General features: G+C 53.1%; 7 protein-coding genes across 7 annotated transcripts; 3 read left to right on the top strand and 4 right to left on the bottom strand.

Moving 5' to 3' along the window:
- Positions 1 to 7: 7 nt before the first annotated feature.
- Positions 8 to 1,818, bottom strand: QC764_301670 (uncharacterized protein). The gene is made up of 2 exons (XM_062945293.1): positions 1,209 to 1,818; positions 8 to 1,155 (listed from the first exon to the last, which is right to left on the bottom strand). Exons 1-2 carry the CDS (start codon positions 1,439 to 1,441, stop codon positions 117 to 119), a joined length of 1,272 nt encoding a protein of 423 aa, XP_062801237.1. The 5' UTR covers positions 1,442 to 1,818; the 3' UTR covers positions 8 to 116.
- Positions 1,819 to 2,442: 624 nt separating this feature from the next.
- On the top strand, positions 2,443 to 4,082 carry SPS19 (peroxisomal 2 4-dienoyl-CoA reductase sps19). The gene is made up of 3 exons (XM_062945292.1): positions 2,443 to 2,719; positions 2,775 to 2,968; positions 3,025 to 4,082. The coding sequence occupies exons 1-3, from the start codon at positions 2,665 to 2,667 to the stop codon at positions 3,727 to 3,729; spliced, it is 954 nt and encodes a 317-aa protein (XP_062801236.1). The 5' UTR covers positions 2,443 to 2,664; the 3' UTR covers positions 3,730 to 4,082.
- On the bottom strand, positions 3,988 to 6,165 carry QC764_301650 (uncharacterized protein; the record flags this gene model as incomplete). The annotated part of the gene is made up of 4 exons (XM_062945291.1): positions 3,988 to 4,240; positions 4,305 to 4,478; positions 4,533 to 6,038; positions 6,120 to 6,165. 4 exons carry the CDS (start codon positions 6,163 to 6,165, stop codon positions 4,170 to 4,172), a joined length of 1,797 nt encoding a protein of 598 aa, XP_062801235.1. The 3' UTR covers positions 3,988 to 4,169.
- A 1,396-nt stretch (positions 6,166 to 7,561) lies between these two features.
- QC764_301640 (uncharacterized protein) lies at positions 7,562 to 9,207 on the top strand. The gene is made up of 3 exons (XM_062945290.1): positions 7,562 to 7,934; positions 8,000 to 8,161; positions 8,225 to 9,207. Exons 1-3 carry the CDS (start codon positions 7,851 to 7,853, stop codon positions 8,576 to 8,578), a joined length of 600 nt encoding a protein of 199 aa, XP_062801234.1. The 5' UTR covers positions 7,562 to 7,850; the 3' UTR covers positions 8,579 to 9,207.
- Positions 9,208 to 9,218: 11 nt separating this feature from the next.
- Positions 9,219 to 10,265, bottom strand: QC764_301630 (uncharacterized protein; the record flags this gene model as incomplete). The annotated part of the gene is made up of 1 exon (XM_062945289.1): positions 9,219 to 10,265. One exon carries the CDS (start codon positions 10,263 to 10,265, stop codon positions 9,219 to 9,221), a length of 1,047 nt encoding a protein of 348 aa, XP_062801233.1.
- Positions 10,266 to 11,025: 760 nt separating this feature from the next.
- Positions 11,026 to 12,269, top strand: QC764_301620 (uncharacterized protein). Its single transcript, XM_062945288.1, has 2 exons — positions 11,026 to 11,598; positions 11,647 to 12,269. Exons 1-2 carry the CDS (start codon positions 11,224 to 11,226, stop codon positions 12,160 to 12,162), a joined length of 891 nt encoding a protein of 296 aa, XP_062801232.1. The 5' UTR covers positions 11,026 to 11,223; the 3' UTR covers positions 12,163 to 12,269.
- Positions 12,228 to 13,341, bottom strand: DPM1 (dolichol-P-mannose synthesis). The gene is made up of 2 exons (XM_062945287.1): positions 13,023 to 13,341; positions 12,228 to 12,954 (listed from the first exon to the last, which is right to left on the bottom strand). The coding sequence occupies exons 1-2, from the start codon at positions 13,142 to 13,144 to the stop codon at positions 12,336 to 12,338; spliced, it is 741 nt and encodes a 246-aa protein (XP_062801231.1). The 5' UTR covers positions 13,145 to 13,341; the 3' UTR covers positions 12,228 to 12,335.
- Positions 13,342 to 13,383: the final 42 nt, after the last annotated feature.

Below are 13,383 nucleotides of genomic sequence, written 5' to 3'. Positions count from 1 at the left end.
GAGAGAATTCATGTGAAATGTCATATTTAAAGAGATATACGGGTATCTATTTGCTCGCTAGCAGACTATTGTCGGATGACGTGCTGCAAGCTTCCAAGTTATTTATCAGTACGCCTCTACTTCATATGAACCTCAAACTGGTTCGGCTCATCGGGATCAATGTCAGTATCCTTCACTAAAGCATCCTCCTCCAGCTCATCTCCCTCAAGCCATATCGAAACCTGCCACGCGTCACCAACTGCTCGTTTCTGACGGAACGCCTCAATCATGGTCCCCACCGTGGTATCCTCTTGCACGGACAGTTTGAGCGGTTCGAGATCCTTGGCCTTGAGAACCACTTTGATCCCCTTCTTCTTTGGCTCCTCGGGAACAGGCTCCGCATCATCTGCCTCGGTCAAATCAACTAGACCGTATCTGACTGATCTTTCTTTGTCTTTCCACTGCTGGAAGTCCTTGTAATTATCCTCATCCCAAACTTGCATATGGAGCGCTGGGCCCTGTCTCAACATACGGTAGCCCTCCCCGTCACCAAAGACGATATTGCCATCCTCGTCTATGTCGAGATTGAGCGAAGCAACGCTGTTCGGAGTGTAGATCTTGTTGTTCTTCCAGGTCACAAAAAGGTTGAGTTCTTCGCTGGAAATGTCCAGGCCTATTTCCCGTTGTTGTGCGATCCAGGTAGGTATGATGGGTGCCATGTCTTGCTTTGCCTTTCGCCGGACTAGAATCGGCTTCATGTTCGGAATGGGAGAATCGACATAGATATGCACCACGAGATCTTCCTTGACCCTTCCGAGCTTCTCTCGCTGCTTGCGTATCATTTCTTGCAGCTCGTCGTCGTGGCTGTCAGGCGACTCTTGTTTCTCGAAGGGACTGAATTCCTGGATATCAGAATCATCGTCGCTGTCCAGGTCAGCTTTGACCGGCTTCTTGTCCAGGGCGTCATCACTATCGCTGTCGTCAATCATTACAACAGGAGTTGCTGACACCGCTGCGTGGCGCGGCTTGACGGGAGTGACTATCTTGGTCGGCCTCACAACTTCTTTCCCTTTGCCTTTGACGTCCATGATGAGGTCGTCGTCATCGTCATCCGAATCAGCCAGGCCTGCCATTTGCTTGGGCGGACTTGAGGACAGCCCCGGGGAAGAGGTTCTCCTATGAAAATGATCAGCAACGCGGATCAAGAGTTGAACACCTTTGTAACCTACCTCCTCCGAACTCTTTCATTCCCCTCTTCTTCCGACAGCGAGCTTTTGCGCTTCCTTTCGTTGCTTCTATCGCGGCTTTCTTCTTCTGCTTCGCGAATAACTTTGGGGAAAACCTGCTTCGAGTGTCGGAATAAAGAGAGAGCGTCGTCATCGTCGTCGTCCTCGGACCCGGAGGCAATAGGCAACACAGGTTTTGGTTGCGATTCCCTGCACTCGAAAGGCAGACGCGCCATGTTGTTGTCGCTAGCGGCTTGACCGAAACCGGCGTTGATGACTTGTCTCGACTTCCTGCGTTACAATGAGTGGTTATGGAAAGGCTTCGTCTTTGACAAAGCTGTCGCCAGTCGTGGTCTTCTTTGTAGAGAGCGCGTGCAATCTGGAATGGGACGGAAGAGGAAGCCAGGCAAAGGCTGGTGGGAAATACGGTTCAATTGATTGATGCAAAAAAGTCGAGTTAGCTACTCCTGACATCGAGCGATGATTCTGCAAAATTTGCCTTCGGCTCTCTGCCCATTGTTTTGGTCTGCCATTGGTGGGAGTGTGGTTGGAGAGATGTGTTAAGGCGTGGTAAGGAACCTACCAACTGAAGCCTTCCCCAACTCGCGTAAATTGAGGGAGGGGTTAACGTTCAAACGGACGCGTGCTGTGGCTGCTAACCAGACTATGTAACACGATCTGGGCGCGTGCACCGCTTTGGCAACCTTTCCGCCCCGCCAGAGTACTCTACGGTTTAGATGCATGTGTAATTTCATGTTACGATACGCCGCCATTCCTGTAATCTCTGTTTGAATGACGGCGACTCCTAACCCTGTCCCAAGACCTGCCCGTCAACAAATATATTTCTACATTTCCACTCCTGGCTCAACTGTATCGCCGGGTTGTTGTTCTTGTCTTGTTGGAGGTTCTACGCATCTCTAATGTTGAAGCTCAAGGCCTTGCACTATAAAACAACTGATGGACTGGATTGCCGCTGTTGTCGTGTGACTTTTGCAGAAATTTAGAATTTTTCCTGTCTTTCTATGCATCCACAACTGTTGGTTGAGGACCTGCTCATTGTCTCGTCGCCAGATGTCGAGGTCTTGATATCTTCAGCTGATGGGCAGTCTTGAGGCTGACCCAGTTCCCCGGATTTCAAGCACCGATCCCTTGTCCCTGCCATGTGGGGCTCCTCCAGCCAAGATCACAAATAAAGTGGAGGATGCCGAGGTTCGACCCAGAAAGGTAAGACGAAGCGTCGCAATGGACCCCGGATAACATGAAGCAGAGAAACGAGAGCTCGAAGCTCTTGCAGCTCTCAAATATCCAATATCCCTTGTGACTTTGAAGCAATACAGCGCTTGAAGCTTTGCAAGCACTTTATACCCATTGGACACCATTTCATCTCTCTGCTCTGAGTCTGATATTGCTAAGATCTTTGACATCTTAAAACAACCTCCTTTAAACTTCGTTCTATACAATGTCTGTCCCCCGATCAGAGTACCTGAGCACTGTCTGGAAGGATGGCATCTTTGGTAAGTCTATCCGCCTCCCCAACATCAGAAATGCAAGCTCACAAGTGTCTAACAGCCAACCGCGTACTATTCATCACGGGCGGTGCAGGCTCCATCGGCAGCGCGCAGACCCGCGCCATGGTTCATCTCGGAGCCGACGCCTGCATCATCGGCCGCAGCGTTGAGAAGACAGAAAACGCCGCCAAGGAGATTGCCAAAGTCCGGAATGGCGCCCGAGTCATCGGGATCGGCAACGTTGATGTCCGGAGTGTAAGCTCTCACCCACACTTTCACCGTCATCAATCAGTTCACTGACACGACCGTAGTACGACTCCCTCAAAGCCGCTGCCGACCGCTGCGTAACGGAGCTCGGCAGCATCGACTATGTCGTCGCCGGCGCGGCAGGCAACTTCATCGCCCCCATCGCCGGGCTCTCCCCCAACGCCTTCAAAGCCGTCATCGACATCGACACGATTGGCACCTTTAACACCATCAAGGCCACGATGCCCTACCTCGTAGAGTCTGCCGCTCGCAATCCCAATCCGAATGATGCCGGCACCACCGGCGGCCGCTTCGTCTCTACTTCCGCCACGTTCCACTACACCGGAATGCCCCTCCAATCCCACGTCTCTGCCGCCAAGGCCGCCATCGACGCCCTCATGGGCTCGGTCGCGCTCGAGTACGGCCCGTTTGGCGTGACTGCCAACAGCATCGCCCCCGGTGCGATTGAGGGAACAGAAGGGATGGAAAGGCTGGCCTCTTCCAAGCTGGACCCGAAGACGAGGACGAAGGGCGTGCCGATTGGTAGATGGGGGTCGGTGAGAGACATCGCCGATGCGACTGTGTATGTCTTTAGCGATGCGGGCAACTATGTCAACGGGACAACCCTCGTGGTGGACGGCGCGGGGTGGAGGAGGCAAGGCGCCGCGGCGGTGGGCGTGGATGACGACATGCAGTACCCTGACTTTTTGCTCGCTGGTACGATTAGCAAGCATCTGAAGAGCGGGAGGAAGGAGAAGGCCAAGATCTAGGGCTCTGGAATCATGTTGAGGTGTGTTGCAATTGCACAAAGCGAGAGCGATCTTTTGGCAAAGATTTGATTTGATCTTTTCTTCTCGGTGTACTGCACAACTGCTGTCTCGGAACGTGTGATCACTAGACTTGAACCGGAACAGACAAATGTCACAATGTAGGATTATGCCACTCCATCGGAGACGACATTCAATTTGGTGTATGCAGCGTGGCAAGAGGCGCTGGCGTTGAAACACGAACCAAGACACAGATAAGAATGGGACAGAAAATCCATGATTAAGATTAATTAAGTATATACGTGACCGAAGTACCTCCATCATTCTTCAGCAGCCGCTTCATGTTATAAAAAGCTAGATTAAATACATCATGTATGGGACTCATTGGTGGTAAAAGTAACCAATCTTAATAGTCCGTTTCATTACGTGGAAAAAGTTATGGTTTACCTGACCTTGCAGAAAGCCAACCAGTCGTGGCGATGGTAAAAGCTGCGCATGCGCTTACCAAATACGTCTGCAGATGGGGGGAGAGGTATTAGCACGAGTAACAGACAAAAAGGACACCAGTCGAAACTTACACAACGGAATGCTGGACAGGCAGACAACCAGTTGCACAGAACCAATAATGTTGAACAACGGAGTAGCCTTGGTCTGATTGAGGACAAGCCACTGGAAGGCCTTGAGGGTGAGGCCAAAACTGAGCAAGTTCTTGAAGACGATCATGATGGTGAAGCCTTCGATAGCCAGGTCGCCTATAGAAGAAGTTAATCAGAATTACCGCAAGTAGACAGGGCGTCAAAACTTACGATAAGCATCCACAATGTAAAGCGAGCTGGCCACTGCGCCAATAACCATACCAGCAACCTGGAAACCGAAGAACATGAGCGGAATGGCAGGAGGAATGTCCCAGAGAAGATCATCCGCGGTAGGCCCCCAGCCATACAGACCAATGCACCCAAAAATCATCATGGGAATGATGAGAAACAGACGGAATTCTGGCTCATAGATGCCCTTGTTCCACTTAGTCATCAAACGGGCACTCCAGTCGGACAAGAGACCAGCGATGAGGAAGCCGACAATAGCGCCAACAAACGCCGCTGTGTATGCATATCCGGTCTCAACCTCGCCCCACCAGAGAGGAGGGCCGATGAAGAACTGAGCAAGAATGACACCAATGAAGACTGTCCAGCCAATCATCAAACCCTGAATCAAGCATGCCCAGAAAAAGGCCGGATGGAAAAACAGAACGATTGGCCGCAACATCAGCTTCACGAAATTCTCGTCGGCTTTGCGGCCGTTGAACATGGCAAGAGAGTCTTTGAATGTCGCCTTGGGCGGAGGGACCACTGACGCTCGAGCTGTTGGGACGGGTGCGGCTGTCGATGAAGTGGCTGGAGCTGCAGGTGCCGAAGAGATGGGGATCTCGCTAAGTCCTACCTGAGTCTGGTTGGCGTCATCACCAACCAATGTATCAGGAGTGGACGGAGCGTCTCTCTTCGTCGTTTTCTCAGGCTTCTCAGGGGCGTTTAAAGTGTTCGCGAAGAACTGTTGGGCGCCTGGGCCATCGGACGACAGCATATCAGTGTTGAGAGACTGGTCTCGCCGATAGGCGGTTTCGGGGCAAAAGAAGTATACGGCCGGCAAGCACAAGCCGCAGAAGATGGCGACAAAGTAAAAGGTCCACTGCCATCCAATCTCATGGGTGATCTTGCCCACCAGGATTGGGGTGAAAAAGGCACCACCAAAGACGGCCAGATTGGTGAAGGCCATACGAATGCCGCGTTGATGCACACAGTACAGATCTCCCACCGCAACATTGACAAGCGACTCGAACGGCGCTGTGGCCACACCCTGAAACACTCTCGCAGCAGCCATGCTCGCATAGTTGTGTCGCGATGCGCCTCCCCAAGCCGAGGTGATGATCAGCAGGATGGTTCCGCCCACAAACAAATGACGCTTTCCCCACAGACGACCCGAGGGGACGAAGAAGAAGGCGGCAATTCCGACTCCGAAGAGATACCATCCTGTAAGTTCGGCGACCTTGGAGAATTTGACCGAGAAATCTTCGGTCAGGGTCAGCGTGTTGGCGGCAAGAATTGGACCAAGACACGTCGCAAAGATGGCCGTCACGGAGAGAATAAAGGTGATGAGATCGCGCTTCCATAACGGCCAGTTCAAGGGGTCGTTAGGGTCATCTGATGGTTGAGGGACGAGAATGATGGGCATCCGTCCGCTTGTATCGCACTTGAGGCCCTCGACTCCCTCACTAGAGAATTGCGGTCGTTCCGGGTCGTCAAAGTATCTGGTTGTGCCTGAAAGCAGAGGAAAAACAATTGTCAGCCACGACGGCTCCAGTGGTATCGTGGAGATTCAGTTGTGTCAAGTATCCGTACCAGGCACATGTTCCATCACCCGATCTTCCAGCACTCCCAGCCCCATCCTGTCGTCACCGTCGTGTCGGGTGTTCTGAATAATATGGTGGGTCAGGCGAAGAGCATCGTTCAGCACAAGAAGTAGGTTGGATGGAGGAAAAAGTCCAGTCGGTGGAGCCTTTGGGAGTCGTCGTTGTAGATGTAGGCAAAGAAAGACTTGTGCTCGCGGCGCAATCAAGTCGATGCATCCAGTCACGGCTCACAAATCGGATGTTGGCAGCACGGCGGCGGCTCAGCACTTTGCGCAGCGAACGGTCGCCCGTTCCGTTTCTGGGTCTTGTCTTTGTTGCCAAGCATCAGCACCGACAGGGATCCGAGCTCTCTGTGCTTCCAGCCCAGTGTCTCCCGTCGGACCAATGAGTGCTCTGAGGTGTCACAAGAGTCCCAGCGACGGGGAGCCACCAATCTCCAAATCGACATCTCGGGCGCGGGGTTGGACGAGAGCCCGACGATCATCCACGAGTTGATTCAATGGCACCGAGAAAGCGCAGTTTCACTCCCTCACCACACCTGTCTCTGTGCCTGTGGGACAACTGGGACTGGTTCAAGGTCAGATTGGCGGGGTCAGAAGAGCGGTCTGTGGCGCGAGAAAATGGTTGCTGAGATGGATTTCGCCTGGCAGCAAAGTTCTCTGTTTGCCAATCGTTGGCTTTTTGCGGAGACCCTATCCTTTCCCCTGGCAACTCTAGCGTGAAGGTAGACTGTCAATAGAGGTATGGCCAGTCTCTGTTGTCAGACGGGCAAAGTTCGGACGCTTTTGTTGACGTTGTAACAGGAAGAGGCCTCAAAGTGACAGCTGACAATATATGCTAAGGACCCCCTATTCCGATCTTCACGCAGATCGTTGCGGTCTGTTTCCAGCAGCTTGTCGTCTAGGGCGCTAACTCCACCTGACAAGCCCGCATATACCAGTATAGAAATGACTTGAGTTTCAATAACCAACGGCCCCAACTTATACAAACGCTGGTAGCTAAGGTACGTTGGCTGTTAGCTGTACGTAGCTGGGCTGTGGTCTTACAAACGGGCTTCTCGCATTTGGCACCACAACATGTGGAGGCTGTGGTGTAAGTGCAAGTCGACGGGACGGGAGTCTTGGACAGGGGCGCGGAAGCAACCGCATCGAAGCGTCATGCGAACTGCATGGAAGATACCCACTTCGATGTAGGGATGTTCGCATCCCATCCAGGTTGACGGTCATATGTTACACGTTACCTGCAGCTCTCATGTTCACCATGTAGTCACAAAGAAGAGACATGGCGAGGCAAAAATAAAAATAAAAAAATAAAAAATTACTCAGTAAATATATCTCTCATGAACAAACCCGGTGCCTGGTGTTCGGTTGGTCAATGATGGCTGCTTGCGGGCACAAGCTGGCCGTGAAATTGCAGGAGTCGCTGCTGGGGATTCGCTGGGGATTTGGCCACCCTTGTCTCGGAGAAGGCAGACCATTGGCCTCTTCCCCTTCCCAAGAAGGCGGCCAAGATCCCCAATCCCGGGTGAATATGCGACCAAATCCAGTGGGTATTATATTATTTAAACAACCACGAGTTCTCTCCTGCGTGCTCGGTTCTGGTCTTCTATCTCGCATCTTGCATTTCGCAGTTTCTGTCTCTCGTTTACCATATACCAGCAATCATCTCTTCGTGATACCCTACATCTTCTAATACCTCATCCATTAACCCTATCGTCACCATGAAGTACTCTGCTGCTCTGGTCTCCCTGGCTCTCGCCACCAGCGTCGCCGCCCAGGGCTTGGCTGATCTTCCCGAATGCGCTGTATGTTCGGCGCCCCAAAAGCTCTCCAGGAGAGACGTGGTAAACTGACTAAAGTTTCTTGACAGCGTGATTGTGCCACCCAGTACCTCCGTGGTGGGATTGGCAACTGTGGTAGCGACCCCGAGTGCATCTGCAAGAACAGCACCTTCCTCGACAGCATCGCCTGCTGCCTCGTCGACGTCTGCAATGAGGCGGACCAGAAGACCGCTGTTTCCGTTGCTGCGACGGTATGTTCTTGCTTTGCGCAATATCCATATCCGTGTTCAGATGGCTAATATTCGACACAACAGCTCTGCAAGGCCTTCGGCGTCAATGATCTCCCTACCGCTGTCACCTGCGCTACTGCCAGCCCCTCGGCCACCACTCCCGTTAGGACCTCGACTCGTACCACTACCGCTGCCAACACTGACACCGCCGTGACCACCCCCGCCGGTACCGCTACTACCGAGGCCACCGATGCTCCCAGCACCACCGAGACTGATGCCCCTGAGGAGTCGTCCGCCACCGAGACCGAGACCGACGCTGATGCTCAGGATGCCTCTAGCACCAGCACCAGCACCAGCACCAACTTCGGTCCCCGTCCCACCGTCGCCGCCGGCTTGGGTGCCATTGGTGGTCTTGCTGCTGCCTTTGCTCTCCTCTAAATCTGAACGTGTGGGAGGACGTTTGAACTTGGCCTAGGGCATCGCTGTGATAAGGGGGGGCTGGGTGGACGGTAAATGAAGCTCGGAGCGTGAGGGACGGCGTTGCTTGATGTTTTGCGGAAGTTGAAAATACCCAATTTGATAATTTACTTTCTTGGCTTGTTGTAGCCGCATGCGCAGTGTAACAATATGGTGGAGAGCCGGGGCCATGGACGTTTTGTACTGGCTTTTTTCTCCGTATAGCATGGGGCTAACGATGGCCCGCGTTACTTTTGAGACCCGCTCATGGCTTGAAATGTATATATTCCAACCAAGCATGTCAGTGTCGTTCTCTAATAGTTGGAAGATGCTGCAAAACGATTCTGTAAACTCCCTCGATTGGAAGTCATCAAGAAAAACGATGACCTTCAAGCAAGGCGCGGTATTATCATTAATCATGTCATAATCCCATATCCCTAATCTGTACTTCGCTGCCAAAGCCACCATTTTCTATCCCTCGACGCTCGCCATGCCGTGCCACATCATGAGTAGTATAATATACCAATGGTCGTTCCTCATCCCAGCCAAACATGTTGAAACCATATCCTATCCCAACACCGATATCTTATGCCATTCTTCCCATATATAACCCCCCTATCCCTCATCCCCTCCCAACCTTCCGTATAACCACCTTCTCCCCCTTCTCCCCGCCGAGCTCCCACCCCACCCCATACTTGCTCCTCAGCCCCTCCCAGCTCTCCTCCATCTGGCTCTCCAAAAACTCCCTCGGCAAGCTCAAATACGCCCTCCCCATCGCCATCAACGTCCGCCTCTTGACATCCCCGTCAGCAAACTCCATCAGCTTCACCCGGTACCCATCCACCCCCCTCTTGACCCTCCACCAAAGCACATAGTTGTCCCCCACCAGCGCCTTGAGCACCGCGTCCACCTTTTTGTCCTTCAACTTGTACTCCTTCCGCAACTTAAACGCCCCGGCGAGGTCTTGCCTTCTGCAGGCGGTGTCGAGAACGAGATAGGATACGCACTCGGCCAGCTCGACAGAGGTGAGGTTGGAGAAGGGGTGGACAGAGCGGAGGAGGTAGAGCAGAGCCGGGTAGTACGACTCGAAGGACTTGGCGAGGATGCCGAGGCGGATGGCGAAGAGGTAGACTTGGATTGTGAAGGGGTCTCGGCGCTGGGTGGCGACGAGGGCCTCGCGGAGCTTGCGGAGGGCGGAGAGGATGGAGGGGAGGGAGCCGGACTGGTCTTGTTCTTTGCTGTTGTCGGTGGCGATGAAGGTGATGTCGGGGAAGCTGCCGGTGGGCAGGGAGGTGGGGGTTGGGAGCGGTAATGCGGTGGGAGGGGCGGAGGTTAAGGGGGATGGGGGAACGGAGATGACTGGGGAGCTGGCGGAGGAAGAGGGGGTGGTGTCCGCGACGGCGAGGCGGGCGAATTGTTTTTGGAGGTTGTCTTTGTCGCCGGCTTCGGTGCAGAAGGCGAGGTAGCGTTCTGCTATTTTGGAGTAGTAGGACTCTTGGACTTTGGGAGAGAGTAGTCTCTTTTCGCCTTTAGAGGGGAGGCCGTATTCTGAGAGGGGGTCGAGCTCGACTGGTTTGAGACGGGAGTAGTGGTTGCCGCCGCCGCCATGATGGTGACCTGTGTGGCCGTAGCTGTGGCCCGAGAAGGCTCTGGCACCTTTTCTCTGCATATTACTACTCCGTGTGTGCCTTCTATCGGGTGGCGTTTGAGAGGCGTCTTCTCTGCATGCGTTGAATGCCAAACCATCAAGGTTCAAACGGCGTCGATGTCAACGGTGGGACTTGGGCTGAGTTGTGGATTGTTTGGCTGTCCTCGATCCCTGCGCCAGGTCCCTCACCACATAATAATAGGGGCACTCGAAAGTGGGTTAAATCCATATTATATCATATAAACCATGCCTCGAAAGAAAATCATTAGGCCTTTAAAGATAGTTAATACACCTTTAAAGATAGCTTATAGGCCTTTAAAGATAATTAAAAGGCCTTAAAAGATAGTTCAGAGGTCTTCAGAGATAATTTAAAGACCTATTAATTTACTTTTGAGGCATGGTTCACAGTATAATATTGGGTTAACTTACCTGCTGTGCCAATTATTCTGTGGGGAGGGTGCCCAGTTGTAAGTTCCGCACGGCTGGAATGCGGGGTTAGCGCAGTCCTCATCTAATCCATCTTCCCCTGACCATGAAAACATCAAGAGCCGTGGGAGCCATTAAGTTACGACTTGTCTGTTACGGCTGGCTTTCAGGTTGGATTGGTTCTAGGTAGATCAGTAAATGAGGTTGACCCGGATCTCTTGACACGCCTCCAACCCAGCGACTTGCCCCTGAACGCAACCAAAACACCCCAATTAACCTAACCCAAAGATGAGGTGGTGATGCGCGGGGTATGGGGTAACTGCAGCCCCCAAGTTTCTCGAATCTGGGGAAATGCCTCGGCATCCTCTTGCCCGGGCTGGTTCCCGTGCGGAGATGGCTGTCACTTCCCCCAGCTTCGGGTTAACATGTATCCCTATATATATCAAGAGAAATATAGCCATTCAATGTCCATTTTCTACATATCACAAATCCAACCATTTCTTCTCTGGCTCTCGTTGACCCATTGACACTTGCATCATCAACTTCTGCCACCATGACCTCCGTGATCAAGATGCGCATGGCTGAGCGCGCCGCCCAGCTCTCCCGCCAGCTCAACTACCCCAAAGGTCTCCTCCACAACCAAGTCGCCATCATCACCGGTTCAGGGCAGGGTATCGGGGCTGAGTGTGCACGTCTCTTCGCCAACGAGGGCGCCAAAGTCGTCGTCTCTGACATTGACGGCGCCAAAGCCGAAGAGGTAGCCTCCAAGATCCGGTCCGGTGGCGGCCAGGCCATCGCTGTGGCAGGGGACCTGCTCAAGGACGAGTACATCAAACAATTGGTGGCCAAAGCAGCCGAGTTTGGAGGTGGAAAGATCCACATCATTGTGAATAATGCTGGTTTTACCTGGGATGCGGTTCTTCACAAGGTACCTCTCTCCTTCCCCCCAAGTGGACAATACTGACGGCGTGGACAGATGACCGACAAACAATGGGACACCATCGTCGCCCTACACGGCACCGTCCCCTTCAAAATCATCCGTGAGGCAGCCCCTTACTTCCGTGTGAAGGACGGCGAGCCAAGAAACATCATCAACATCAGTTCCACCTCTGGTGTCCACGGGAACGCCGGTCAGATCAACTATGCGCTCGCCAAGGCAGGTGTCATCGGCATGACTAAGACTATCGCAAAGGAATGGGGCCCTGCGTTCGGCGTGAGGGCGAACACGATTGCCTTTGGGCATATCGAGACGAGACTGACGGCCAATAAGGAGGCCGGTGCGTTTGTTGAGGTTGATGGGCAGAAGGTTGCCTTGGGTATCCCGGAGAAGCAGAAGCAAGCTCCTCCAGGCATCGTTCCATACCAGGACATCCCACTCAGGAGACCCGGCACTGCGACCGAGGCTGCGAGTGCTGTGTTGGCCATCGCTTCCCCCCTGAGCTCGTATATTTCCGGACAAACAATCAGTGTAACGGGTGGTAGGAACATGTAGATAAGTGCTGCCGTGACTAGAAAATCGAAAAATCTTTTGCGTATAACTCCTGACATTCATCATCTCTGCCATTTCATTTTCGCTTTCCAAACAGTGTAAATATCAGCATTAGAATTAATATCCCAAACCTCATCCCTTCCACGAGTTCCAGCTTCTTCCCTCCCTCAAGCCCCTTAGATGGACCACCAAAGCTGCAACACCCCCTTGGCATACTCCACAATCTCCTCGCCGCCCAGCTTGCTGTCACCGTACACTCTGTCCACAAAAGAAATCGGGACCTCTCCGATAGAATACCCCTTCGCCTTGGCCGTCACAGCAAGCGCCATCTGCATCGTGAACCCTCTCGCATCCGTGCTCTCAAACAGCTTCTCCAGCACGGCCCGCTTGTACAGCCTGAAGCTGCCCGTCAAGTCGCTCACTCCAGGCCGAAGAACGGTATCCGCAAAGATGTTGGCGCCCTTGCTCGTCAGCTTCCTCTTCAAGTCCCAGCCGTACACACCGCCGTCACCGGCATAGCGGGTGCCCGTCACGATGTCGTAGTCGCCCTGCTTCATCTTCTCAATCATCTGGGGAATGAACTTGGGGTGGTGGCTAAAGTCGGCGTCCATGATGACGATGTAGTTGCCCTTGGCGTACTTGAGGCCATGGACGTAGGCGGTGCCGAGGCCGAGCTTGCCGGTGCGAGGGCGAAGCTGGATGTGAGGGGAGTAAGCCTTGATGAGCTGGGCGGCGACCTCTTGGGTTCCGTCTGGGGAGCCGTCGTCCACAATGACAAGTTCCCAGTCGAGGTTCCTATATGATGATTTACACATGTTAGTCCAACGGCGATTGAGACTTGATCATGGCGAGGGAGAACCAACTGTTCGGTAAATGTGCGGTTCAGGAGCCAGGTGATGATGGGCAAGTTCTGGCGCTCGTTAAAGGTAGGCAGGATGACCGAGTACATGTCCTTGCCGCCGGTAGATGATTTCGCAGGCGCCATTGTGAAATTGGTAACTGCTCGACTAAGGAAGGGAAAGTAGTTGGTGGTCGATTCGAAGTGATGATTCAAGAAAAGGCAGAAGATTGTGTCTCGTTGTCAATTGGACGTTGGACGGGACGGGATGGTTGCGCGTGTCCTTAATTGGCGACGCGGCGTTCCCCCAATTACACACTAGCGCGCCCTGAACTTGTGGACCCACCCCTCCCCAGAGTGGCATGGGAGCCTTTTCCTCAGGGGTT

This window comes from Podospora pseudoanserina, chromosome 3 (genome assembly GCF_035222485.1).
Source record: "Podospora pseudoanserina strain CBS 124.78 chromosome 3, whole genome shotgun sequence".
Taxonomy (NCBI): domain Eukaryota; kingdom Fungi; phylum Ascomycota; class Sordariomycetes; order Sordariales; family Podosporaceae; genus Podospora; species Podospora pseudoanserina.
Note: the sequence above shows the minus strand (reverse complement) of the source record. Positions and strands in the feature narration are given on the sequence as shown.

Excerpts from the sequence above, each read along its gene's own strand:
- QC764_301670 (XM_062945293.1), bottom strand. The coding sequence starts at position 1,441 with ATGGCGCGTCTGCCTTTCGAGTGCAGGGAATCGCAACCAAAACCTGTG. Across the intron at positions 1,156-1,208 it reads AATGAAAGAGTTCGGAGGAG|GAGAACCTCTTCCCCGGGGC; the intron begins GTAGGTTACAAA and ends TCATTTTCATAG.
- SPS19 (XM_062945292.1), top strand. The coding sequence starts at position 2,665 with ATGTCTGTCCCCCGATCAGAGTACCTGAGCACTGTCTGGAAGGATGGC. Across the intron at positions 2,720-2,774 it reads CTGGAAGGATGGCATCTTTG|CCAACCGCGTACTATTCATC; the intron begins GTAAGTCTATCC and ends AGTGTCTAACAG. Across the intron at positions 2,969-3,024 it reads GCAACGTTGATGTCCGGAGT|TACGACTCCCTCAAAGCCGC; the intron begins GTAAGCTCTCAC and ends ACACGACCGTAG.
- QC764_301640 (XM_062945290.1), top strand. The coding sequence starts at position 7,851 with ATGAAGTACTCTGCTGCTCTGGTCTCCCTGGCTCTCGCCACCAGCGTC. Across the intron at positions 7,935-7,999 it reads CTGATCTTCCCGAATGCGCT|CGTGATTGTGCCACCCAGTA; the intron begins GTATGTTCGGCG and ends GTTTCTTGACAG. Across the intron at positions 8,162-8,224 it reads CTGTTTCCGTTGCTGCGACG|CTCTGCAAGGCCTTCGGCGT; the intron begins GTATGTTCTTGC and ends TCGACACAACAG.
- QC764_301620 (XM_062945288.1), top strand. The coding sequence starts at position 11,224 with ATGACCTCCGTGATCAAGATGCGCATGGCTGAGCGCGCCGCCCAGCTC. Across the intron at positions 11,599-11,646 it reads GGGATGCGGTTCTTCACAAG|ATGACCGACAAACAATGGGA; the intron begins GTACCTCTCTCC and ends CGGCGTGGACAG.
- DPM1 (XM_062945287.1), bottom strand. The coding sequence starts at position 13,144 with ATGGCGCCTGCGAAATCATCTACCGGCGGCAAGGACATGTACTCGGTC. Across the intron at positions 12,955-13,022 it reads AACCGCACATTTACCGAACA|GAACCTCGACTGGGAACTTG; the intron begins GTTGGTTCTCCC and ends ATCATCATATAG.